General features: G+C 45.5%; 1 protein-coding gene across 4 annotated transcripts in view; it reads left to right on the forward strand.

Moving 5' to 3' along the window:
* Positions 1–26,204, forward strand: part of LOC147605122 (uncharacterized) — a 113,019-nt gene extending 86,815 nt beyond the window's left edge. For 2 of the 4 annotated variants that reach the window (XM_086794245.1, XM_086794246.1), the window contains exons 7-8: positions 25,398–25,543; positions 25,654–26,204. In XM_086794245.1, coding sequence (XP_086650371.1) covers positions 25,398–25,543; positions 25,654–25,849 — 342 coding nt within the window. In that variant the 3' untranslated portion in view covers positions 25,850–26,204. The remainder of the gene's footprint in view (positions 1–25,397; positions 25,544–25,653) is intronic. The other 2 variants (XM_086794248.1, XM_086794247.1) reach the window with 2 other exon arrangements.
* The last annotated feature ends 426 nt before the right edge of the window (positions 26,205–26,630 follow it).

Here is a 26,630-nt window from a genome sequence, read left to right on the forward strand (position 1 = left end):
CAAGGTGAGAAGAGAGACAAAAAGCCTAATAAAGACAAATAGGCTAGCCTGTAGATGATCAGAAGCAATCCGGCTAGCTCTGTAGTTGACAAGCCGTGCAGGCTCTGGGAGAAAAACGACCAGCCATGTGGCTGTTCTAGAAGAAGTCAACCAGCCCTGTAGAAGCTATGGAAGAAGTCGACCACCCCTGTAGTAGCTATGAAAGAAGATGACCAGCCCTGAAGGAGCTTTGAAGCAAGTCGACTTGCTGAAAACAACCCTCCTACCTTGCTTTAATACAATCCACCAGCTATATTTGAAGCGCTTTTCCCTTTATGCCCAAAATAGGTGCACTTGCCCAAAAATATCAACTTTATGCTTTTTTCCAGCTTGATGTCCAAGTTTTAGCCTAAAATATCAACTTCTGTGCTTTTCCCAGGCTTGTAGCCCAAGTTTTCTCTAGGCGCCTCTTTCTGTCCACATATACATGCCCAAAATAATAATATGTCCAGCCCTTCGTTAATGATGTGTGAAAACACCGACTTATAAAATTATAAGTCTCTTTATTGGTAAAAATCCCATGGTGCTCATGCTGCGTAGCCATCTTTTAGGCCAAACTTTCCCAGTAAACGCTTCAACTTTCTCCTGTGGAAAATCCCCGTTCACACTTGGGCTCCAATCAGTGTGTGAAACATTGGTCAAGACTGGTGAAGGGACCAAATGGTGACATCCCCTCTGTCTTATAAAGCAATTGTCCGCAACGGTATAAGCGTGATACTATTGAAATATCCATCAAGTATAGCAGATGCACTGCCAATCCATAATATTTCATAATTCTGGGCATTAAAGCTATAAATCTAGATCCACGATCCGAAGTCCAACATGGACACAAGAACCAACCGTATCAAGAAACAAACTTTTGCGAGCTCCACCGGCTATACGAAGAGTCAGACATAGGCACAAGAGCCGACTGTGTCCCAAATATCCATAAATCCTTAAGCTGAGTCAACAACTCTGATATTAACCAGACACAGGCGCAAGAGCCAACTGTGTTCTAAATATTCATAAATCCATAAGTAGCTTTATATACCTGCAAAAATAAAGTAAGTAGAATACATAGCCACAAAACATCTTGCCATGCCATTGGATTGCATAAGGGCACCACCCGTTTCATCCATACGCATGCCCAAGCCAAACACGCTTCAAATGTCCATATGGGTCACCAGGGCAACGACCCTTCCATGAAACCATACATTCTTGCCAGGGTTTCTCCTTCCACGAGACTTCACTCACCAAGGCAACTACTATTCCGTGAGTTCATGCGACACTCACCAGGGTTACCATCCTTCCATGAGTTCACAGAATTCACTCACCAGGGCTACCACCCTTCTATAAATGAATCCATCCACAATTGGCACAGACATAGTTCCGTGCCAACGAGATGTTAGATTACATGACCGTTGGGCCTAGACATAAGTCCCCTGCCAACAAGGTGTCATGTCCACTCTACCACAAGCATTCTGTGTTAGTACTCAGAGCATACACTCTGGAGGAGAGGTGGGCTCCAGTTCTACGACAGACATTGCGTGTTGGTACTCCGACCACACACCTTGGAGGAGAGGTGGGTGAAGTTCACTCTACCATGTGCATTCTGTGGTGGTATTTTGATCACAGACCTGGAAGGAGAGATGGGCTCAAGTGTAGAACATAAGATGAGAATGAGTTACAGGCATAAATATCGTGGTTCTCCATGAACATGTCTGCGAGACAGATAGTTTTACAGGCATTTCGGCCGATGATAGACATCCATAGAGAAATCCTCAATCCATGAGATATCCTTGAGTTCCATAAGTCCAGTGCATCCCAAATAAAGGGAGCCAAAAACATACTCCATCCGAGCAAAAGGAGGCAAAAACTTAGTCCATAGTCCTTGGTCATATCCGTATGAAAAACCATGAAAACCAGGCTTTTCAACCACAATGTTTCACTGAAACAATTCAAGGCAAGAAAACAACACCGAATTCTCCTTGTACGGGCATACAAGGGTCAAGTGTCTAAAAACGCTTACAATAAATTGCCAAAAAAGCATCAACTTTGCAAAACTCAAAGTATACTTAGCTTTTTCTTTGCCAGGTTCTTCATGAAGCTAGAAGAAATATCTCCTTGGCAAATGCAAAAGATATCTTGAGATATAGGCTTATAGCTCCATATAGTTTGCTTGTAAACTTGATTTATAATCCACAATAATCTATATGGAAAAAGTGCTAAACACAGGCACATAAATCCATCTCCATGCTTTAAGGATAAAATTTGTGAATCCATAAATCCTTATACCGAGCTGTGTATTGCTGATGCTTCCGACACATGAATGCTTCTGTAAGTGAATAATTTGGCCATGCTCGATGGCAAAACTGTTGGTCAGTGTAGTCCCCACTTTTGATCTTTTGTCATTCTCATTGTTGGAAGGAAGCCTCTTGCTTCTGAGAAAGCCTATGCTCTAACACCACTGTCACAATTAGTGGACCCGGAACAATAATAGACCAACACTTCAAATACTAGACAGAGCATGAAAAACACAGAGGAAGAACCATAAACAATATAAAAATACCACACTGAGCCAGAACGGCCGGCCCCCCATAGGAACTTCTTTATTGAGAGAGAAGCTTTTACAATAAACCAAGGTGCAGGTGCATACAACACCGGATTTTCCACAAAGCATCAGCACAACTCTTGCCCAGATCTCAGCCTGAAGCCAAGGTACAAACACAACACCAAAAAGCCATCTGAAAAACTGTCTCAAAACAGTCCCATGAATCAGCCCATAAACTGTCCATAAAACAGGCCAATATGGAGGCAAAACAGCCCCGAACTCCGCGGCAAAACAGCCCCAAAACAGAGCCTCAAATCAGCCCCAGAAGAGCTCTTAAAGCTGTCCTAGATTCCTCCAAAACAGTCCCAGAAATAGTCCCAAATCTGCCGATCACAAGGCCAGAAGAGAGACAAAAAGCTTGATAAAGACAAATAGGCTAGCCTGTAGATGATCAGAAGCAAACCGGCCAGCTCTGTATCAGTGCAAAAAGGAGTCGACCAGCCCTCTTAGATTCTGGGAGAAAAACGACCAGCCATGTGGCTGTTCTAGAAGAAGTCAACCAGCCCTGTAGAAGCTATGGAAGAAGTCGACCACCCCTATAGTAGCTATGAAAGAAGACGACCAGTCCTGTAGGAGCTCTGAAGCAAGTCAGCCTGCTGAAAACAGCCCTTCTACCTTGCTTTAGTAGAGTCGACAAGCTATATTTGAAGTGCTTTTCTTTTTATGCCCAAAAATAGGTGAACTTGTCCAAAAATATCAACTTTATGCTTTTTCCCAGCTTGATGCCCAAGTTTTAGTCCAAAATATCAACTTTTGTGCTTTTCCAAGGCTTGTAGCCCAAGTTTTCTCTAGGCACCTCTTTCTATCCACATATACATGCCCAAAATAATAATGTCCAGCCCTTCATTAATGATGTGTGAAAACACCGACTTATAAACATTATAAGTCTCTTTATTAATAAAAATCCCATGGTGCTCATTCTGCGTAGCCATCTTTTAGGCCAAATTTTGCCAGTAAAACGCTTCAGCTTTCTCTTGTGGAAAATCCCCGTTCACACTTGTGCTCCAGTTAGTGTGTGAAACACTGGTCAAGACTGGTGAAAGGACCAAATGGTGACAGATATCCCGTTGATAGGTTGAGATATGATGGGTATATAGTCCATCACTATGATGGAGTTGATAGTTATATAGTCATGTGGGTTGACTACCATGAGTATATAACATGCACGTTTCTAAAAGGTGAATTTGGGCATGTTCTTGGATTCATCTAGGTATATAATTCAGCCGTATTAGCGGACACGCATATTTCACATTGTGAAGTTTTCGTCCAAGTTGCGGCGGCTAGTTGAGATGGAGTTGATAGTTATATAGTCTTGTGGGTTGATTACCATGAGTATATAACATGCACGTTCCTAAAAGGTGAATTTGGGCATGTTCCTGGATTCGTCTAGGTATATAATTGAGCCGTATTAGCGAACATGCAGATTTCAAATTGTGAAGTTTTCGTCCGAGTTGCGGCCATTTGATATTGTGCTAATTCTTTCTATCTTTAGCGGTGCATTTGCCCTATCAACTACTTATTTGCTATACTAATTCTTTCTATTTGCTACTTCCCTTAGTGCTAGGCTTTATTATGGCTGAGTGCATGTCCGGAGGTTTGACAGAAACTCAGTACGAAGTGCTTTGTCTGAATATATGCTCTTATGTGTGTGTGTGTGTGTGTGTGGAGTGCGTGTGTGAGAGCATATCTTAATACAGAGTTCTACATCTACTATTGGGCACTGATGAGGTTAGTGGGGATGTTGTAGTATCTAGTCCATACTATGCATAATGGAGTTGATAGTTATATAGTCTTGTGGGTTGACTATCATGAGTATATAACATGCACGTTCCTAAAAGGTGAATTTGGACATGTTCCTGGATTCATCTAGGTATATAATTCAGCCGTATTAGCGGACATGCAGATTTCAAATTGTGAAGTTTTCGTCCAAGTTGCGGCCAGTTGATATTGTGCTAATTCTTTCTATCTTTAGCGGTGCATTTGCCCTATCAACTACTTATTTGCTGTACTAATTCTTTCTATTTGCTACTTCCCTTAGTGCTAGGCTTCATTATGGCTGAGTCTGCCCTGCATCTCCGGAGGTTTAACAGAAACTCAGTACGAAGGGCTTTGTGTGATTATATGCTCTTATGTGTGTGTGTGTGTGTGTGTGTGCGTGTGTGTGGAGTGCATGTGTGAGAGCATATCTTGATACAAAGTTCTACACCCACTATTGGGCACTGATGACGTTAGTGGGGATGTCGTAGTATCTAGTCATATTATGCATAATGGAGTTGATAGTTATATAGTCTTGTGGGTTGACTACCATGAGTATATAACATGCACGTTCCTAAAAGGTGAATTTAGGCATGTCCTGGATTCATCTAGGTATATATATAGTCCATCACTATGCTTACATGGTTAAAGCAATACAAGAGATAGAGCCCACTTGTTTTGAGTAGGCACTTGGAAATCAGAAATGGAAAGATGTGATGGATGAGGAGATGGCAGCATTGGATACAAATTCGACATGGGAATTAGTGTCTTTGCCTAAGGGAAAGAAGGCAATTGTATGTAAGTTGGTGTACAAGGTCAAGCATAACTGAGATGGATCCGTGAACATGTATAAGGCAAGACTAGTTGCCGAGGGTTACGTACAGACATATGACATTGACTATGAGGAGATGTTGAGTGCGGTTGCGAGAATGGCAAACCGTGAGAGTTATCATTGCTATGGTTGCAGTGAAGAGTTTGTCTTTACATCATATGGATGTAAAGAAGGCATTCTTGCATGGCGATTTGCAAGAAGTTTACATGATGTAGCCATCATGTCACACACATGATGAGAGCGATGCATATCTAGTTTTTGTGTGCAAGTTATACAAAGCCTTGTATGGCTTGAAGCAGGCACCTAGAGTATGGTCAAACAAGATCGGGTGTATCTTGTTACCATTGAATTTCAGATATTCAATGTAGATTTTTCACTTTATGTGAAAAAAACAGACAGAGGTATCATGATGTTGGGCATTTATGTGGATGACTTGATTATCACTGGTGATAGTGATGTTGACATACACAATGTTGGGATGCTTTTGAATCAATAGTTTGAGATGAAAGATTTAGGTGAGCTATGGTATTTTCTTGGTATAGAGGTGGTGAGATCATCTGATGGCATTTTACTGTTATAGCGGTAGGATGGCTTGGACATGTTGTCCAAGTATGGTATGACAAGCTATAAGTCTATTTCAGTGCCATTGGAATTGCATACTAAGCTTTATGTAGATACAAGTGAGCTTTTGGAGGACCCCACAAGCGTATAGTGGGTAGCTTAATCTACATGACCATTACTAAGCTGGATTTGAGCTATGTTATTGGACTTATGAATCGGTTTCTTTTGGGAGTGCTACAATGAGTTGGAGCAGCAAGTAGTCAAGTAGAGAGGCAGAGTATAGGGGTGTTGCTATGGCAACTTGTGAGGTAGCTTGGTTTCAGAAGTTACTTGGTGATATGGGTGAGTCCGTGGATAGGACCATGGTCATTTATTGTGACAACATGAGTAGCATATAGTTGGCTAGTAACCCAATCTCTCATGCTTGGATGAAGCACATTGAGGTGCATTATCATTTTGTGAGGGAGAAGATTCTAGCAGGTGATGTAGATCTGATATATGTCAGCAGAATGGATTAGGTGGTTGACACCTTCACGAAGGCATTGGGTACACAGAAGCTCCACAATAGGAACTTACTTGGAGTGCAGCGTGTGGAGTTTAGCTCGAGGGGGAGTGTTTAGATATCAAGCTCAACTAGTACTTGGGACATTGATGACTTGCTGGGTGATAGCTTCTACACTTATGCCACTGGCATGGTTGGTGAGATTATTGGTGATATGCTGCCATTAGTTTAGAGGCGGTGTGACAACCACTTTGGTGTACTAGAGTTATGGCATAGTTATAGCGCCGGCTCATGTAGTCGGATTCACACTATGGACCAACTATTGTATGTTATAGTACGAGAGTGCTTTCCTATATAGTATGTACTCTTATCCCTTTATGTTATGGTTGTAGAGAAGAGAAGAGCATAGAAATTCAGCCATCCATCTCTCGTGTGCTTATCTACTCTTGTGTATGTGTGTTTGCTTGCAAGGAACTCAAGGTCATCTTTTCTTCCGCATTCTTTTATTGTCCTCTTTGGTTACTTTTTTATGCTTGTCCGATTATGGATAATAGATTCTTGGACGAGCTTCTCGAGTGCATTTATGTGAGTATCGACCTTGGGGGAACACACACGTAAGTGGATTCTTGCTTGGAGTGTTTTGGTGAGGATCCTCCACCAAACGTGCTGGGTCTTTGGGCAATCCCAAAGGTAGTGATGCTAAGTCTCCACTGCACCGGCTGCACAATGATGGACGTCTTGATGTGCCGACAACGAGATTATGATGTGCTTAGGAAGAGAGGGTCTTTTGAGGTTGGAAGCTGTCCCAAAGCTGCTTGTAGTCCATGAAAAATAGATAGACCCTGCGCCTACCAATATGTAGCTGTTGCTGGGGTCCTATCTAGCTTTTATAAGAGAATGTGTCGACCCGGGTGGGCCAATGTCACATGCACCATGCATTGACGTGCAATGTGACACACTAGCTCATCAACAGTGCTATACTTATGCAGAAATTAAGCATCTTTTTATGAATATTTGTCGTATGCCGTGACCCGCCCCAATCCGGGACAAGTTAGGCACGAGCTACGGAGGTTAGTCTCCCAGCCTTAGATGTCAGGGTCAGTCCCTTAACCCACTTGGAGAACAAGCATTTAGGTCATCTGAGGATTAGGGGATGTTAAGTCAGTTCATTAGGTGCATAGACAAAGTATACAACAACAGGTAAGCTTAGGTGCATGGACCAGCCCATGGGACAGCATGGGTTTATGGACCAGCCCCTATTCCTAGTCGGTGGCAGCCTTTGTGGCCAGCATAAGCAATATAGAGTAGTAGCTGGCTAGCATAGGCAACACAGATCAGTAGTCGGCCAACAATAGGACAGCGCACATGAATTTTGCAGCATTTAATGTTATTTTGCAGAAGTCGTGTGCATTTAATGTTATTTTGCAGAAGTCGTGTGCATTTTACACTGGCCAACAGCAGTTGCAGCCACCGACCAGCAGTTGCAACAGGGTACACTAAAAGCAGACCCTGTTGGGTACTCGGAGCCTCGTGTATGTGTGTGTGTACCATAGTTGTTTCTCGTACCGGTACGAATGGATTCGTACCGTACGGTATCATACGGCACGATATATATATATATATATTTATTTATTTATTTATTTTTTTCCCTTGAAAAAAGAAATTCCAAATGCTTTAAAAAAATATATAAACCCTGCTTAACGAAGTTCCCAAATGCTCGCAATACTTCGCAACTTTCGTGTCCACTCAATATTCCATATGGGGTTGTTGAGAGACCTAAAAATTCTGGCGAGGTAGATTGGTAGTGTACACTTGATTGGTAGGATGAGAGAATCTTGTTACATCACTTGGAGATCCCTAGTATAGGTAGGCTAGACAATTAGATTCTCAAGTTATGTACGAGGGAGAAGATTTGGACACGGCCATTTTGATCTAGAGAGGAGTCCCTAAACCTATCACCCTAGATGCACTGCTCGTATTTGTGCAAGGACGGTCCCTTAGTCATAAACGCTACACTGGGAGACCTTTGGTATTGCATTACCCATCCAGGTTCTTTTTTGGAGACAATCGGGAGATCCAACTAGGAGAGACACATATCCATGTTCTGGTTCCTCAAGCACTGTAGAATTCTCCCCTCCCAACCTTCCGTCACATTCAAGCTTGAAGCTCCATAGGTTAAGTGTAAAAAATAAAAACTGTATTTTATCGTACGGTATCCAAAAATTTCATATCATACCAAAAATTCCCGTACGGTATCGTATTTTCGTACCGTGACAACCATGGTGTGTACCATTGTTTCTGTGTCCACATATGTGTGTCCTATTTGTGTGTGAACCACCTCTTAGTATGTGTAAGTATGTTATGTGTGTGAACAGCCTCTTAAGGCTTATGTGTGTGTACTAGTGAGTGATGTCAAAGTGTCATTGCCCTAGTGTGTTCGAAAGAGTCAAAAAGATAAGGCTCTACAGCCTACAAAAGCATTGTACTTGATGAATTTCTTCACTAATCAAATCATCATTGTATCGTGCAAGTACTTCTGTTTCAAGCTTTGTTCTCTCTCTCTCTCTCTCTCTCTCTCTCTCTCTACACCACATACGCCATGATGGAACTCTTCGACCCTCCATAGTCTGCCTACTGAGCAAACCCTAAACCTTATTCACAATATGGTATCAGAGCTTCTTTTTTTTCTTCACCTTCATCTTGCTACTAGCGCCTCTGTTGTACGAGGTCTACCAGGCGCCCAACTAGGCTAGGCAAGTAAAACTGTGACCAACTGCAAGCACTGTGCACCGTCGCCTATCACTAGTAGCTGACAATCGACGACCTGCTGGCAGTTGCCATGAACACAGGCGCCCAGGCCCTCGCTCCTCTGCTCTGCCCTGTTATGCCTACGTGCACCTATGCTTGTGTCTTTTCCAGGCGACGAGACCTAAGCAGATCATCACTGGCCGCCACTGCCATGAGCTACTAGCGCTGCTCCTCCGGCTGATGTGCATAATTCCGTTGCCGCCCTCGTTGAGTTGCCGTCCATTCGTTGCCACCACCTGTCACCGACTACTGCATGTTGACGCTCTTGCTGCTGGCCATAATCGCCACCATCCTCAGCGCTGCCCGTCTCCCACACAATAATCTTATCTACAGATAAGAATAGATTAGATTAAGGTTTCTCTATTTTGAGATTAATCAATAAAAGGCAAATTTAATAAAACCCCAAGTACCTGTTCACATAGGCAAAGTAAGGTTTTATCATCGGCATTATCAGCATCCACATTGATGCACGGATCTTCATTAGCGTACTCTCTCCTATTTTTGGCATCATCATCATCGAAAACCATGCATGCGTCCCAAGCCACACTTGCTTGGAAATGACGACGCAAAAGGATCTTCACCAACATCAAGGGGGGATTCTTTGATCTATATTTTGTTTGAGTTGGGTCCTCTACCCGGGAAGTCCCCCAAAATGAGATGTAATAATCTTATGTGTGTCAGTTTCTTGTGTGTTTTTCTCTTTGTGTACTTTGAGTCAGTTACCTTCAGTAACACTCTGCTAAAAATCCCTTATCAAAGCAAGGAGGGGATACTGTCATTGAAACCAATGTAGGACATGGACAACTAACTCCCAGTTGTTACCTTGGCCTTTGAGTCGAAGTTTGGAGACAAGCTACATGAACCTCTGAGCCAAGCATGATAAGCCTCTGAGCCATGCTAGTGTTGAGCCTCTGAGCTTGTTGAGGCCAAGCTCACTAACCTCTGAGCCAAGCTTACTAGCCTTTGAGCCAAGTTACATGAGCCTCTGAGCCTGCAACTAGAACATGCCAAGTTCGGCCCAAAGTTGGAGCATGTGTATTCTTGCCTAGTGAAAGTTCCTCATCACGCTTCCACCTTCGCTCCGAAGGGGGGTTGGTTGGGTATTTGGAGCCTTATGTATGTGTGTGTGTGTACCATTGTTTATGTATCCACGTGTGTACTATTTGTGTGAACCACCTCTTAGTGTGTGTTAAGTATGTTATGTGTGTGAACAACCTCTAAGGCTTAGTAAGCAGTGATGTCATGGAAGCTGCCAAGTGTCATTGCCCTGGTGTGTTTGAAAGAGTCAAAAGATAAGGCTCTACAGCCTACAAAAGCATTGTACTTGATGAATTTCTTCACTAATCAAATCATCATTGTATCGTGCAAGTACTATCACTTTCAAGCCTTGTTCTCTCTCTCTCTCATTCTAGACATACAGCGTCACAGAGAGACATCATTACAGGCTCAGACAGCTCCAGACGAGGGACGATAGACACAGATTACTACATTTTTTCAAAGATCCACCCCTCCCAGTCCCTACACAGCAGGGAATTACTCTCCAGAGAGCAGAGACGCTCAGAGCCCGCAGGAGACAGAGGACACCTGGCTTTCGGACACCACGCCTATACTAGAGAGAGATGACAGAGATCAGAGCTCAGTTTCACAGAGAAGGTGCGGAGCGACTGGCTCACTTCAGAGCAGACCCAGGCATGTTCTTCAGGGAGCTGTGGACACCCCCTTCATTGATGTATACCATTTTATACTCCCAGTATGGTATAGGATGGAGCTAGCTAGGTTGCATATCATGATTGTATACTCCATGCATATAGCTTTGCATTCTCCTAGTAATAGAGCTCCATCCCCCACTCATTGTACTTATTGCACACCCCACCCAGATTCAGCTTTTTAGTTCAGTACTTTTTCATTTTGTTGGGATGACAGAGGATACCCCACAGAGATACACTGATTTGTCTCATAGGCCGAGTTCGGTCTTTTGGAAGACGTTAATAAAATCTTTCTCTCTCTTTTTCACTGGCGAGCTCCACACCAGCACCCACACAGCCCACACAAGCATCGCATACAACTTTCTACTTCACCCATGACTTGGCAGACATATATGAGCATCATGTATATGACGGGCTATTCTAGATGGATCCTTTGTCACCTCTAGACACACTCACCACCCAGCTGTCATCTCTACTACATACGGCCGCCACCCGCAGCTTCCCCCATCATACACACATTGCACACACAGATAGATCTTCGAGCATGCCCCAGAATCGGCGGTATGATGATGAGTGCAGAGAGCTATATAGACACCTCTGTGCCCAGAGAGCACTGGGGACCATTACACAGAGACAGGGGAGCCGACAGATGAGGACCCTCGCACGCCATAAGAGGCGTGCATATGAGGAGGCACAATACTGGGATTTATACCACCTACTCATGAGCAGAGATGCAGCCACTGCATGGCGCAGGATGAGAGAGCCTCGCCCTCGTACCCCGATTGAGGATCCACACACATTGCACACATATGCAAAGAGCCTCTACCATATCCCTCAGCAGCCACCCATACCATCGAAGACGATCTCACACTAGCACAGGTGGCACACAGGAGGGAATGCCTGCCGCGCATCTTGGATGCACGGAAGGCAGGGAAATGGGCAGTGTACAGAGATGGGAGGGTGATCATCACCGAGCGACGTGCCCAATGACGGTGCGAGACCTATGAGACCAAGCTAGAGATTGTGGTTTGGAACTGCAATGGCGCCTTGAGGACAGATGCAGGTCTGTTCGAGGAGACATTTAGAGGGAGAGACTTGGTCTTATACACAGAGACTCATTAGTGCCAGGGGAGTCGGCTTCCAAAGGTGAGAGGATACAAATGGGAGTCTGTTCACCGCCCACACCCACGCACAGTAGGGGGTACCCGGGGGTCGGGAGGGGGTGCTTTATTATACAAGGAGGAGCTTCAACATGTGATACAGGTGGTCGGACGGGATGAGGCCGCACGGTTTTTGTGGGTGAGGATGCAGACAGAGAGGGCCCGAGACATCTACCTTGCAGTGTGTTACTTTGCACCCTCCAATTCTAAATATGCCACCCATGGAGAGTCCCCATACCTGCCCCTTTATGGTGACATTATGAAGTTTTCCAGTCTAGGGGACATCCTCCTGGCTGGAGACCTCAATGCCCGCACCGCAGGTGTACAGGTACCCTTCTTTGAGACAGACAATGCCATGTACCAGAGATTGACACGATGGGTACAGATCTGGAGCGGACATCACAGGATACAGCAGCCCGCACAGACTATGGAGAGTATCTCTTAGCCCTCGGAGGGGCTCATAGGCTAGCCATTTATAATGGCGTGGCTAGATGGCCTAGATCCAACTCCTTCACTTCCTACCCCTTCGGACATGGAGCTAGTACAGTGGAGTACCTAATGGGATCCCTCTCTTTGATCCCACTCATTTCGGAGTTTACCATCTCTCCTCGCCCCATCGGTGTTGTAGCCGACCATGCATACCTGGCCTTTTCACTCACATGCCGATACACCATGCAATCACCTGCTTTGCCCCATCAACGTCCGAGATACCACTGCACCAGAGAGACCTCTTCCATCTATTCTGCCGCATCCTCTCCGACCTCGACCCCCACATCCCACTTGATCAGCTTACTACACACCTCTCAGCCACCCTCCATACGTCCGTTGCAGCCGCCTTCCCACACTCCAGAGCCACCCCTACATCACTAGGAGGGATTGTCCCACAAAGTAGCTGGTACGACAAGGAATGTCGTGATACCCGAGCCCGTCTACATCGGGAGATGGCACTAGGATCCACCACTCACCAGCAGGCGTGAGTCATCTTTCGACGTCTCACACGAGTCATCTTTCGACGTCTCACACGGAGAAAGAAGAGAGCCTACCTAGCAAGGCTTGAGCAGGAGCTATACCAGCTATTTCTTGGAAGGGACTGCAAGGAGGCCTGGAGGATCTTCTAGGATCATCGCCTTCCAACTCCGATTACTTCACCCAACACCTGGCACACCTGTGCCACCACTCTCTACCATGTCCCCGAGCAGCCACCTCTCCCCCGTCCACCCGAACCTCGTCCCCCACACTCTTCCTTCTTTTACCTCAGCATGGTGAGAGATGCTATTGACAGGATGCAGACTGGGAGAGCACAAGATCATGATGGACTCTTCACCGAGCATTTCTCCCATGTTAGAGACACGCTAGCCCCTTTACTGGTTCACATGTTTAACAGGGCTTTATGTGAAGGCTTCCTCGTCAGCTGGTCATCGAATACTATCGTACCTATCTTGAAAGCAGGTGACCCCATGGACCCCAACAACTATAGGACTATCATGATTGGTCACACCTTGGCCAAGATTTATGGTTCGATTTTGGAGCATGAGCTTAGTAGATGGTCCGAGGAGCAGAGACTCAGAGCACCGGGGCAGGAGAGGGCACTCCACACTAGATCATATCTTTACACTACGGGGGATCATTGAGGAGGGGAGAGCTCATGGGCAATGGATATACTGCTGCTTTGTGGATTTCCGCAAAGCTTTTGACACTGTCCCACGGGCCAAACTGATCAAGAGACTGCAGGATATGGGAGTGCCAGCAGAGATGCTGTGGGGGATCATTACACTCTATGAGTCAATCATCACAGGCAAAGTACGACAGCTCCACACCTCACGGGAGAAGCTTTTACTTGGTGGCAACAATGGTTAGGTCTCCATACAGGCTTAACCACAGGCACGACCCATTACGTATGGGAGACTTTTGGGTCATACCTCAAAGCAAGATTCCTTCCACCCCGTTATATGACCAATTTGGAGGATGAGTTTTAGAATGGGTGTTAACTTATTTCTAGAATGGGTGTTGACTTATTTCAATAAGATCATCACCATGGCATAACAATTGGGGAAGACAGAAGATGAGAAGCTGAAGCAGTTTCTCATGGGGTTAGATACGAACATCATGTTTCTTGTTCACAATTTCGAGCCTTAGTCATATGACCGGGCTTTGACTCTAGCAAAGAATCAAGAGATTATGCTAAACAGAGGTAAGCCTAAGGAGGTCTAGTGCAGTCCCAAACCCTAGCAACAACAGCAGCAGCAGCAACAGGAGTCTTTATCCTAGTCGGGTAAGGGTATACTGAACAGCAAAGACAGTAAGAACATTAAGTCTCAAAGCACCTCAGGTGCCAAGAAAACCACAGAGGCTAAGCCTAAAAAGACACATGAGGAGAAGGCCAAGAAGGGCATTACTGGAGGTTATCTCCAACCAAAGGAGAAAAGCGGTACCAGACAGAAAATCGTTGTTTTTTCTATCATCAAGTAGGCCATGGTAAGAAGAATTGCACTAAGTTGCAGGCTTATAAGGCCACCAAAGCATCCTCCTCTACAATGACTGCCGCTCAAGCTACACCTCCATCTTCAAACATGAATGCTGTACAACTATTACCCTTTATGACTCTAGTACCCCCAGTGGTATTTGATGATAAGTACAAGGACGATGCTGAAGGGCAGACGAAAGCTCTCATCCGTGCCTATGACACAACAAAGGGACAACAGTTCATTGTCCTATTTGATATGGACAGCTTGGAGGATACCATCTCTCCGCAGTTAGCTACAAAGATGAGCTACACATTAGTGTCTCATAATTTAGTTGTGGACGGGTTATTATGAGTCGTGGACGAGCTTACACCTGCACACACATCACTCATAAAGCTCAACAATTTGAGTTTAATGTTCAAAATTCAAGCGAGATTTCATTGTTTCACCACTTTTGGGGTGTGACATGATTCTCGGCATCTAGTGGTTCATAAAGCATGCAACCATTCTTGATTGACTGCAAGACAGGTCATAGGCAAGCGCGTGAATACAGAAACTAGTTGCCAAAATACAACATACATTCAGCATGCTTCACATCATGAGCATATACCAATACATCTGTCACAAACATCATAAACATATACATGTGAAACACCATAAGATAATCTTGCACATGACACAACAACAGGGGCTGAAGTTGGGCTAGCCCCTCCGAGGTATCATTATTACCAGTAGAGTATTCTCTTGTACAAGATGCGGGTGCCTGAGAAATCCACTCCTCCAAATCAGTGAAATTCACCAACCCAGGGCAAAGCAATCACCGACTGCCTTCTAGAGAAACCTAGCCCTCGGTCACCAACCCAGGGCAGAGCAATTGCCAACTGCTCTCCAAAGAAAACAAGCCCTCGGTCACCAACCTAGGGCAAAGCAGTCACCAACTGCTCTCTTGATTACACTGCTGTCCACATAGCTGTTTGCACAACTAGCTATGTTTCAAGCATCTTGGCCACCCGAAGGTTGCACCAGATCATACATGAGTGCTAGGTTAGGGTTGCACAGAAACAGAGACACACAGAGAAGTACGGCAGCAAGCACACTAATGTGGTGTCCTTTCACACCTAATATCCAAGGGGAAAACCCAAAGGGAGAAAAGTTCCCTTGGTTAGTCCATGTTTATGTGTGGCACTACTCATAGCATATGTGGCATAACTCATAGCATATATGCCAATAAATCCCCCCTGTAGTGGCAATGTGAACATGTACAAGGTCTGAGCAAATCACTCTCTGTAGGAGAGTAAGCCTAAAGCTTTGTGGAAAGCGTCAAACTTCTCTCGAGGCAATGCCTTCGTGAACAGTTTTGCAACATTGTCTTGTGTAGAGCAGTAAGATAATGAGATCTCCCCTACATGAATCCTCTCCCTGACATAGTGATAATAAATCTCTACGCTAAGTACGTGCATGAAACAATGGATTTCATGCCATGGCTATAGCACTCCGACTGTCAGTGAGTATGGTGGTGGGTGTCTGTTGACACTCACGAAGATCAGTCATCAATCTCCTCAGCCATACATAATCTACTGCAGCTGTAAAGACTGCCCTATACTCAGTCTCACAAGTAGATGTGGCAACAATGGGCCCTGTACTGTAGAGGTGAATTTGGACCATGAGTATATAACATGCAGGTTCTTAAAAGGTGAATTTGGGCATGTTCCTGGATTCATCTAGGTATATAATTCAGCCGTATTAACATGCAGATTTCACATTGTGAAGTTTTCATCCGAGTTGCGGCCAGTTGATATTGTGCTTATTCTTTCTATCTTTAGCGGTGCATTTGCCCTATCAATTACTTATTTGTTGTACTAATTCTTTCTATTTGCTACTTCCCTTAGTGCTAGGCTTCATTATGGCTGAGTTTGCCTTGCATCTCCAAGGTTTGACAGAAACTCAGTACGAAGCGCTTTGTGTGAATATATGCTCTTGTGTGTGTGTGTGTGTGTGGGGGGGGGGGGGGGGGGGGGGTGGAGTGCGTGTGTGAGAGCATATCTTGATACAGAGTTCTACACCCACTATTGGGCACTAATGACGTTAGTGGGGATGTCGTAGTATCTAGTCCATACTATGCATAATGGAGTTGATAGTTATATAGTCTTGTGGGTTAACTACCATGAGTATATAACATGCACGTTCTTAAAAGGTGAATTTGGGCATGTTCCTGGATTCATCTAGGTATATAATTCAGCCGTATTAGCGGACATGCAGATTTCACATTGTGAAGTTTTCGTCTGAGTTGCAGTCAGTTGATATTGTGCTTATTCTTTCTATCTTTAGCGGTGCATTTGCCCTATCAACTACTTATTTGTTGTACTAATTCTTTCTATTTGCTACTTCCCTTAGTGCTAGGCTTCATTATGGTGGCTAAGTCTGCCCTGCATCTCCGGAGGTTTGACAAAAACTCAGTACAAAGGGCTTTGTGTGAATATATGCTCTAATGTGTGTGTGTGTGTGTGTGTGTGTGTGTGTGAGAGCATACCTTGATACAGAGTTCTACACCCACTATTGGGCATTGATGATGTTAGTGGGGATGTCATAGTATCTAGTCCATATTATGCATAATGGAGTTGATAGTTATATAGTCTTGTGGGTTGACTACCATGAGTATATAACATGCAGGTTCCTAAAAGGTGAATTTGGGCATGTTCCTGCATTCATCTAGGTATATAATCAAAGTGCGGTGATTCTCTTTCACATAGAGGGTGCTCTCCGTCGAACTATTGCGAAATCCTTGCGTGGTCAAATAAGTATGTATCTTCTCATACCAAGCTCGAGGAGCTTGTTTGAGACCATAAAGTGCTTTTCGAAGCTTGCATACTTTGTTTTCACGACCATGCATCACAAAACCAATGGGCTGATTTACATACACTTCTTCTTGCAAATCCTCATTGAGAAAGCTGATTTTATGTCGAACTCATGCACATTTCATCCATGATGGGCAGCCAATGCAACAACACATCTTGATCTAACTGTGGCCATACGAGAAGTAGGTGTGAAAGTTTCATCATAATCAATGCCTTTTTGCTGGGCATATCCTTTGGCCACTAGCCTAGCCTTATACCTGTCAATGGTACCGTCAGACTCTCTTTTTAACTTGTAAACCCACTTTGTGCCAATGGGCTTCTTGCCTACACGCAAGTCTACCAAATCCCATGTGCTGTTTTTATGGATAGAATCCATCTCGTTTTGCATGGCTTGCATCCAATGCACATCCTCATGAGCCTCTTCAAATGAATTTGGCTCATTTGCATCATAAAGTGTACTCATGCAAGCAACATCTACGTGTTCTCTTACATTACGTAAACTACCCTAGTCCTGCTACCAAGTGGAGCTGAAAGTTTGCTCTCCTGTAAAGTACGGAGTAGCCAACGAGGCACAACTCTAGGCTCTTCAGTTGCTGTCTGCTCTTGCTCTACTGCTACCTCCAAATTTTGAGGTGTAATGAGCTCATTCATGGGTTGATTTTGTGTACCCAAATGGTGTCCATTAGTCAAAGTTAATGGCTGATCTGTTAAGCCATCAATTCCCAACGGGAGAAGTCCTTCAAACATGTTAAGTGGTTCCGAAGGTGGCTGTCCAAAAAATTCAGCCAATGGCTGGTCTGAATTTTTAGCAAATACATCGTTGATATCCAAAATCCTGTGTGGGGAAGGATTAAAGAGACGGTTGCCTTTACTGCCACTTCTGTAACCCACAAATATGCACTTAGCTGCTTTGTCATCAAGTTTACCTCTCAACTGCTGAGGTACATGTGCATATGCTATACATCCAAAAACTCTAAAGTGATTAACTTTAGGTTTCCTTTCGTGCCAGGCCTCATATGGCGTTATGATTTTCAATGCTTTAGTAGGGCATCTATTCAACACATGTGTAGCATACATTATTGCCTCCATCCAGAATTTGTGAGGCAAGCCTTTGCCTTTAACCATGCATCTAGCCATTTTCATCAAAGACCTATTCTTTCTCTCAACAACACCATTTTGCGGAGGAGAATATGGCATCGTGCATTGATGCTTTATGCCTTTTTTTTGCCATAAAAGCCTTAAAAGCAATGGACATGTATTCCCCCCCTCCATCTGTACGGAGGGTCTGCACTTTGCAACCTGCTTGATTTTCAGCTTGTGCCAAAAAATGTTGAAAACATGCAAATACATCAAATTTTGCCTTCAAGGGATACACCCAAGCAAATCTGGAGTAGTCATTGATAAAGGTTACAAAGTATAGGTGCTTTCCAAAAGATGGTGTCCGCATAGGACCACACACATAACTGTGCTCAAGTTGTAATTTCCGGACAGCCCTTGTTGATCCATCTTTTGGGAATGCAATTCTTTGCGTCTTACCCAGTATGCACCCTTCACATACATGTTTTGGTGGCAGTTCTATATGAGGCATATTCTGGACCATGTTATGCCTTTGCAATAGCATCAAAGTGCCATAATTCACATGCCTTTGCAATAGCATCAAAGTGCCATAATTCACATGCCCAAACTTGGCATGCCACAATTTTGCTTCGTGCATGGCAGGGGTCAGAGTGGTAACCACATGAGCATCATGCTCTCTCCTATCAAACCCTTCTAGCTGATATAACCCATGGTACAATGTGCCGGAAGTAACCAATGCATAGCCACCTTCACGGTCTTTCACTGTGCATCTGTCGTCCTCAAAGTTCACTGCATATCCTCTTTTAGCCAAAGAGGAGACGGACAACAAGTTCTTAATCTCTCGCACATACAATACATCTGGAAGACATAAGTCTGTACCATCTGCTGTTGTGAGGAGCACCTCACCAACACCCTGAACTAGATAAGAAGAATTGTTTGCACATGTTACCTGCTTGCCTTCAAGGGCAGCCATAAGCTTCTTAAACAAATCCCTCCTTGAGGTAATGTGTTTAGAAGCACCACTGTCAAAGTACCATGTGTCGTGTCTTTCATTGACACTGAGAGACATATGCTCCAATGATGCATCATAACTACAAGTAAGGAAAGTCTACTCATCGTGCACAAGATTTACTGATGCATTATCTTTCCCTATAGGTGATGTAGAAGAATTTACAGCCATGTCTCTTTCCTTTTTCTTCTCCTTTGCAAGCCTTTTTCTGCACTCATTCAAGTAGTGACCTGGCTTTTTGTAGTAGTGACATTTTTCCTTTTTCTTGGACTTGCTTGCATCATTTTTAGCCTTTTGTGAAGGCTGTCCCGAATCAGCCGTTGGCTGAAAACTGTGTTTGGCTTTTCCCTTGCCCTTGTCTTGGGCAACAAAAGCCCCATCACTACCACGCATGCTAGAAGATTTGTTCTTCTGATTCTGCTCCTCATGTAGTAACAAACCAACCAACTCTCCAAACAAGGTTGGTTCCGGGTTTCCCCGCATAGAGAGAGTGAGCGATGTGTGGAAGTTCAAGTAGGTTTTTGGCAAAGATGATAGTGTCCTGGAAACCAGCTCCTTTTCGGAAATGACCTCATCAATATTGAGCAGCTGTTCTCGAAGATCCTGGATCTTAGTAAGATGATCAGCCATGCTATTGCTATCATTCATGTCCAAGTTCTCAAGCTCTTTCTTGAGAAATGCAACCCTGGTCTCATTCTTTGCTTATACATGGATTCAAGTACATCCCAAGCTCGCCGTGAGGTCTGCAAGACCAAATATGTGGTATGATTGATCGCTTTATTGACAAAGGAATCAAAGCCATTGCTTGGGCATCTCGAGTATCCCATCTCTTTTGTTCCTGTGAGGGAGGAGTGGGTGTTGCTTGTTGAGCACCACGGCCAAGCGTGTTAGGTGCTATGTCAACAGGGTGTACATCTTCACTTGACACATAACCCCATAATCCTTTGGCCATAAGAAGATTTCGGACCATGAAACTCCAGAGGGAGTAATTACTGCCATCCAATTTGTCCTCTTGGGACAACCCCGAATATATCGGTTGTATTTTCAATCATGTGCAGAAATCTTTTGCAAGAGAGAAGCAAACATGTACAACCAAATATGCTGTAAAAAGCACCTACAAGGAAAATCCCAAATGCACCGAAGTGCAATGCCAAGCAACCACAAAGTCCTATGCAAATGTTTTGCCTCGAATACAAGGCTGGAGATAAGCAATGTTGAAAATCCCCAAATTTCTGAGCACCAATGGGCTGATTTATGTGTCAATTGCACATAATTCACAAAAGCCCCAAAAAAGTGTGTACCAATGAGCTTTAATTGTGCAATTAAACACTAATTTAAAGAAAGCCCCAAATTTCTGTGTCTTGTAATTGCAATTGTGCAAATTCTGAAAAATCCCCAAATTTTCCCTGAATCCTGCACCCTAATGTTGCCATGCATTGTTGCCCTGCACCTGATTTTTGCAATGAAGCAGGAAATGTAGAAAAGCCCCTTGAATCTAAACGAAAAAATCAATTACCTATAACCATGATTTTGCAAAATTTCAAGTGGGCCAAGACCTTGAATAAGTCATCGCCAACGCACGTGGGAGCTGCAGGCGCATAGGCGGCAGACGGATGGGCTGCCGGAAGCTACTATAGTCGGCACAGCTGACGAGCAGAAGCTGCTCCAACAGACGAGCGGGCGGGAGCTACAATCGGCGGCAATGAAGATGGAGCATAGCAGACGGGCGGACGCGTGGGCGAGATCTAGCTGTTGGCGGCGACGGCAATGGGCTAGACCACGGGAACGGCACGGCTGGGTGCGGGATGCACCGGTGCGAAGACGACGATTGGCGAAAACTGGGCGTCGGATGGCATATCGGTGGACGGGGTTGACGATGCAACCTTTATGGCTGGGCGATGGAAACTTCACCCAATTTGTTGCCAAAAAGTGGCCCTTGCCACGTAAGCTACAAGTGTGGTGGGGCTCAGCCAACCGCCGCCCACTGTGGTGCGAGCTCAGTTGGGTGGCGGGGCAGTGGCGGAGCCGTCCCCACCAGCACCGCCCGTATTGGAGGCTACGACGGGTTGAGAAATGCCTGGTGGGCGATGCATAGGTGGCGGGAGCTGGGCAGCATCGCGGGCGGAACGTGGCAAGCGATGGACGGACAGCCGACGGAAGCGTATAGTCGACAGAACACCAGCCGGCGATGGAAGTGCAGCTGGAAGGGCGGCTACTCCAGCTTTGATACCACTGTTAGGTTAGGGTTGCACAGAAACAGAGACACAGAGAAGTACAACAGCAAGCACACTCAAGAGAGGGAGATGGTGATTGATTCTCACACAAAGAAGATGCATAGAATGTGTGGAGCAAGAGAGTTGACTCCACAATATCAAAATACAAATAAATGTGGTGTCCTTTCACACCTAATATCCAAGGGGGAAAAAGGCAAAGGGAGAAAAGTGCCCTTGGTTAGCCCATGTTCACATGTGGCACTACTCATAGCATATGTGGCATAACTCATAGCATATATGCCAATAATGAGTTCACCAGGCTCACCCGGGACAACATCCTTCAGGTCTTCTTGACTGAAAAACTGCATGCTTGCTGTCCAACAGCCCCAAACAGTCCAAGACAGCACTTTGGCCAAGTCGTTTAGTGACCAAGGAGCAGAGTAGAAGCCAGGCACAACTTGTAATGGTTCCGATCATCTTCTGGAATTATACTGAAAAACAGCACAGCCAGCCTGTGGAGAGATAGGAGAAGGTGCCAACCAGCCCTAGAGAGCCTGTATGCAAGTCGGCCAGCCCTGCAGCACCATGTGTGCTAGTTGACTAGCTGTTTCAGGCTAGTAGGACATGCGACCAGCAGAAAGAGAGAGAGGACTCAGTCGACCAGCTCCCTAGATCATGTGACAGCTGATTTTGAAGTCTTACAGCTCCCTAACATATGTAGAAGCAGGCGACCAGCTTCATACTCTCCCTTCCAGAAGTCGACTTGCTCTATCTTGCCCTTTTTGGCTTCCCTGACTTGTTGAGCACACCAGCCTCCCAGAAAAGCAACTTGTGGGCTTCAAAAATGCCTCCTCAGCTTCTTTTAGCAACTCATGGGATTTATACCTGGTGCTTGGATGCCCATCACTAATATTTGGCCTCGGTACATTAATAAAGTCTAGTCCAATTTGATTTGTCCGCCCGAACTTTAATGAGTTTAACCTGCAACCATAAACTTTAGTGGACAAAGGATTAATAATTAAATAGGGTTGAGTGTGCACCGCCTTAGTCCCAAACAGGTGTGCACACATGCGTCCACGGGGTGTCCAGGCATCTCTGATGCCCGTGGACATTCACAGGCAAAAAAACAGGCAATGTCCACGCAAACAAAGCAAGTCACACATGCAAGTGCATTTCACAAGCAAATGCTGGTGCCCAATGATTTGGATAAAATCTCCCAACCACAATAGTCGTGACCATGGGCACCACCCATGCAGTATCCAAGTACTGTACTCACCAGAGCAACTACCCTTTTCATGAGTTCAGATAGCTCACTAGGGTCACCAACCCTTCCATGAGTTCACATACTCACGAGGGTCACCAACCCTTCCATGAGTTCACATAACTCGAGGAAACTGCTCATGGCCTTGGCTAGAACAAGAAAAGGAAAGGCTCGAGAGTGCAACCTCGTTAGACCGAGCGCGTAAGGGAGAATCTGTCTCCTTGGCCTCCTTGGATGAGCACCTGACTGTGAGAGTCGGACCCACTCCATTGGAGATCCCATCCGGCACAAAGTCCCCCCCGAGAAAGCCCCAGTCCACATGTTCTCAAAATCAAGGACAATTATCAAATCCTGATGGCTCAAATGGGCTGAGGCTGTTGCCTCTCAAAAAGTGAGGATGTTGTCTGATCATGAACAAAACCTGTTTGTGTCCCACGCATCAAGTCGGGGAGGAAAGATTGCAGTCTTTGGCTGATGGACTTGGCTAGAATTTTGTAGGTGGTCCCTATGAGGGTGATGGGTCTCCACTGCCACATCTCCAATCTATCTCCACCATCCTTGGGAATCAAATGGATCAAACCCTCAATCAGCCTCTCTGGCATCGAGCTCGTGGCCATAATCTCATTGAAAGCAACTTTGAAGCCGCCTTCCATGAGATCCGAGTGTCGGAGAAACAAAGAGATGGGAAGCCCATCCTCCCTAGGGCATTTGCCCCAGGGGAGTGCCTGCAAAGCCTTAGCCAGATCCTCAGAGGTAAAGGGTGTCATCAAGGTGGTCCGAAGAGCGGGGGGGGACCACCTCTCTTGTGTGCCCTCGCATCCATCACCTGCACGGAGAGAGGGGCTCCAGAAAGAAGGGATCTGAAAAAATCTGTGGCAATGGCTCGAACTTGAGGGGGATCAGAGACAATTGATCCATCCTGGCCACGCAATCTGCCATCCCTTTGCCTTTGTGGACCTGTGATCTCAAAGAAATCTCCAGTGACCCTCATCCACAAGCCCACTACTGAAGGTCAGAACGGTCCTGTCTAGAGAGGTTGGGGCCAATACCTCTCGTGTATGATCTCGAGAAGCTCAGATTCCCTAGGCTACGCCCGAACTGTGGTAAGTGCCATGGATCTTGTCCTCGAAGTGCCAAAATCAGCTCCTCCCAATACTTCGAGCCTGAGATGGTGTCCGTGCCTCCTCCGAGCGTGTCGTCCCACGTGCCTCCTCCGAGCGTGTCGTCCCACTACCTCTAGCATGTTAAAATCATCACCTGTGCACCGAGAATCAGCATGTGGGAGGGACTCATGGACCGTGCTCCAAAAAGTGGCTCTGCCGGCTGCGATGTTCAAGCGAAGAGGTCAAGGAAACCCACTCTGTCCTCTCCAATCCTAATGATCACCCACTGCGCTCGCTTTGTGACTCTGGTGCCTGAGTCAATCACTGCTGGTAAGAGCAGCTCACAGACGGAGATGCATACCCCGCCGTGGATCTCGGAGGGGCCAAAGGCATGGGACCAGGAGATGTGGATTCTGCCCTGGAGAATCTTCCCTTATCTATGGGTGCAACCCTTGGAGAGTTGGTGCTCTTGAAGGAAGAGTATGTCAAGAGGTCCATCAACTATGGCTTTGTGAACCTTGTCTCTGAGGACCCTGCGTAGGTAGCAAATAAACAGTAAGATTAGATCAGTAGAAGCTTTGACAGTTTGCTCATTGTAGTTCATTGTAGGCCAGCTTGCAGAAGATCCCTGAGCTGTTTCCGCGTCGGGCAGCTACCCAAAATCTTGCAAACCAAGGTGGACGCCTCAAGGGAGGCAACAGTTGATGCGAGGAGGTGGAGGTCTGCTTCGTGAAAAGATGGGCAAGGGGTGGCGGCCTTGCCCGGGGATGACGGAGCAGCTGCCATGGAGTCCTCTTGAAGGGGTAGGACCTGAGAAGCCGACTCGTGCCAATAGGAGAACAACCCGGGCAAACACCTGTGCTGAGAAAACAAGGGTGATGAGGCGAGGAGGGCGAAGTGGGTGGGGGACAGCAGGGCAACTGGCACGGGGCAGCCGCTGGCGGCGGTGAGAGGGGGAGCAGTCACTGGCGATACAGGGGCAGGAGATGCAGTGCTGTGAGACACAGCTATGGCAGGCAAAACAGGGGCGAAAGGGGGAGGAGGCAGCTGCGCGAAGCAAGAGATGCAGTGGCGGGAAGCGTGCAACTGCGCAGAGGAGTGGGGGGGCTCCAGCTCAGGACGTCAAATGTATTTTTGTGTTCCTACTACTAGACAGCTTTTTCCAGTGTGTATCTCCTTACTGGCCACACACCAGACTCATGCCCCCCCTTGTCCCCGCTGGTACCTCGGTGCTACACTTCAATGGGTCTTTGGCCTACAATTGACACCCATGAATGTTACCTGTTCACACTTCATCTCATAAGTGTAGCAATGAGATGTTTAGTTCTTGTGATTTGCTAAGATGAGTTCAAACTTTCTCTAGGTTTTTTTGCAAGACCAAGAGGGTAGTACAATATATCCATGAGAGAGAGAGAGAGAGAGAGAGAGAGACTTCTTTGTTGCCTGTTGACATTTTTTCTTCAGCAGAAAAAACGTGGCCGCAAGAAATCAGCTTTGAATAGCTTGTCTACTCTTGCGGAGGTGTTGCCTTCATTAAACGAGAAAAGTATGACAGTAAAGGCACATAATTTGCCAAAAAGAAACCAGGCCAGAGCTCGCCAGCAACTTGTGTAAGTGTGCTTTCTAAATTTTGTGAACACGGTTATGATAAGAGGGAGGCTTTTCAAATTGAGCAGGATGGTGGTGTTAATGCATACTTATTTCTGCTTGTATGTGTCAGGGTTAGTGAAGTCAAGCAACTCTCAAAGGTCCTAGCTCATCCACAATTCAAGTCGAATCCCTTCTCAGCTATTCATCAGCACCTTGTGAATACCTTGAGTCCACTTTTGGAAGATACAGTGAAGCCAATGGATAAGGAAAGGTCCAGCAAAAAAAAAGCCCAGAAGCGGAAGAAGCATCATGATATGGAAGAATAATAGGATTTGGTTGGTTTCGCTTTTGTAGGTCTCTCCAATGTACGTTGGTAGTTCTATGCATGATTGTAATGACAACCAAAATGTGACCTTGTACAAACACCGGCTGGAAGGACACTGTTTAATGCTTCCAGAGCCACACATTTTCCCCCCGAAGCTGTGATCAGTATTCCTTCCCGGGCATTCCATCATGTTGGTGGGAGCCGGAAGTTAAGTGTACTGGTCGGAAGCTTGGCTGGGCTGGTGGCATGTGAGCTTGGTGGAGGTGGAGAGTTGCTGCAGTGGCACTTGGACAACTGGATGTGTATATCACAAAGATTGTTGTTGTCTTGCTTTTGAAATTTGAGTTTTGACTAAATCTTATGTGTCAGATATGTTTTTTGTGTTTGGAACACTAATCGTAACATTGATGTGGCATAATCTAGATGTAGTGTTGGTTTTAGTAAGTTGAATAACGTGTATTGATAGGACAGTCACGAGGAACATTGCAGGGACCATGAGATGAACATTGTCATCACAACCAGCTCATAGTCGATTTAACTTGCAAAGTAGAGCATTTATGAGTAAGAAGGAATGCCTCAAGGACAAATTTACATTGGAGTGGATCTTACCCTAAAACAACAACCATAGTAAAGGCGAATGTGGGAAAGAGCACAAGCAGTCAAACCCATCCATCAATCCCCCCTCTTTTGCCTCTGCATGGGATGTACGGCCCCAACGAATAATGCTACACATGATTTTGGAATTGCATTGGGTGCAGAATGGAGTTGGTCTGTACAAGATG

Source organism: Cibotium barometz, chromosome 60, assembly GCF_041138505.1.
Source record: "Cibotium barometz isolate CiBa-2024 chromosome 60, ASM4113850v1, whole genome shotgun sequence".
Taxonomy (NCBI): domain Eukaryota; kingdom Viridiplantae; phylum Streptophyta; class Polypodiopsida; order Cyatheales; family Cibotiaceae; genus Cibotium; species Cibotium barometz.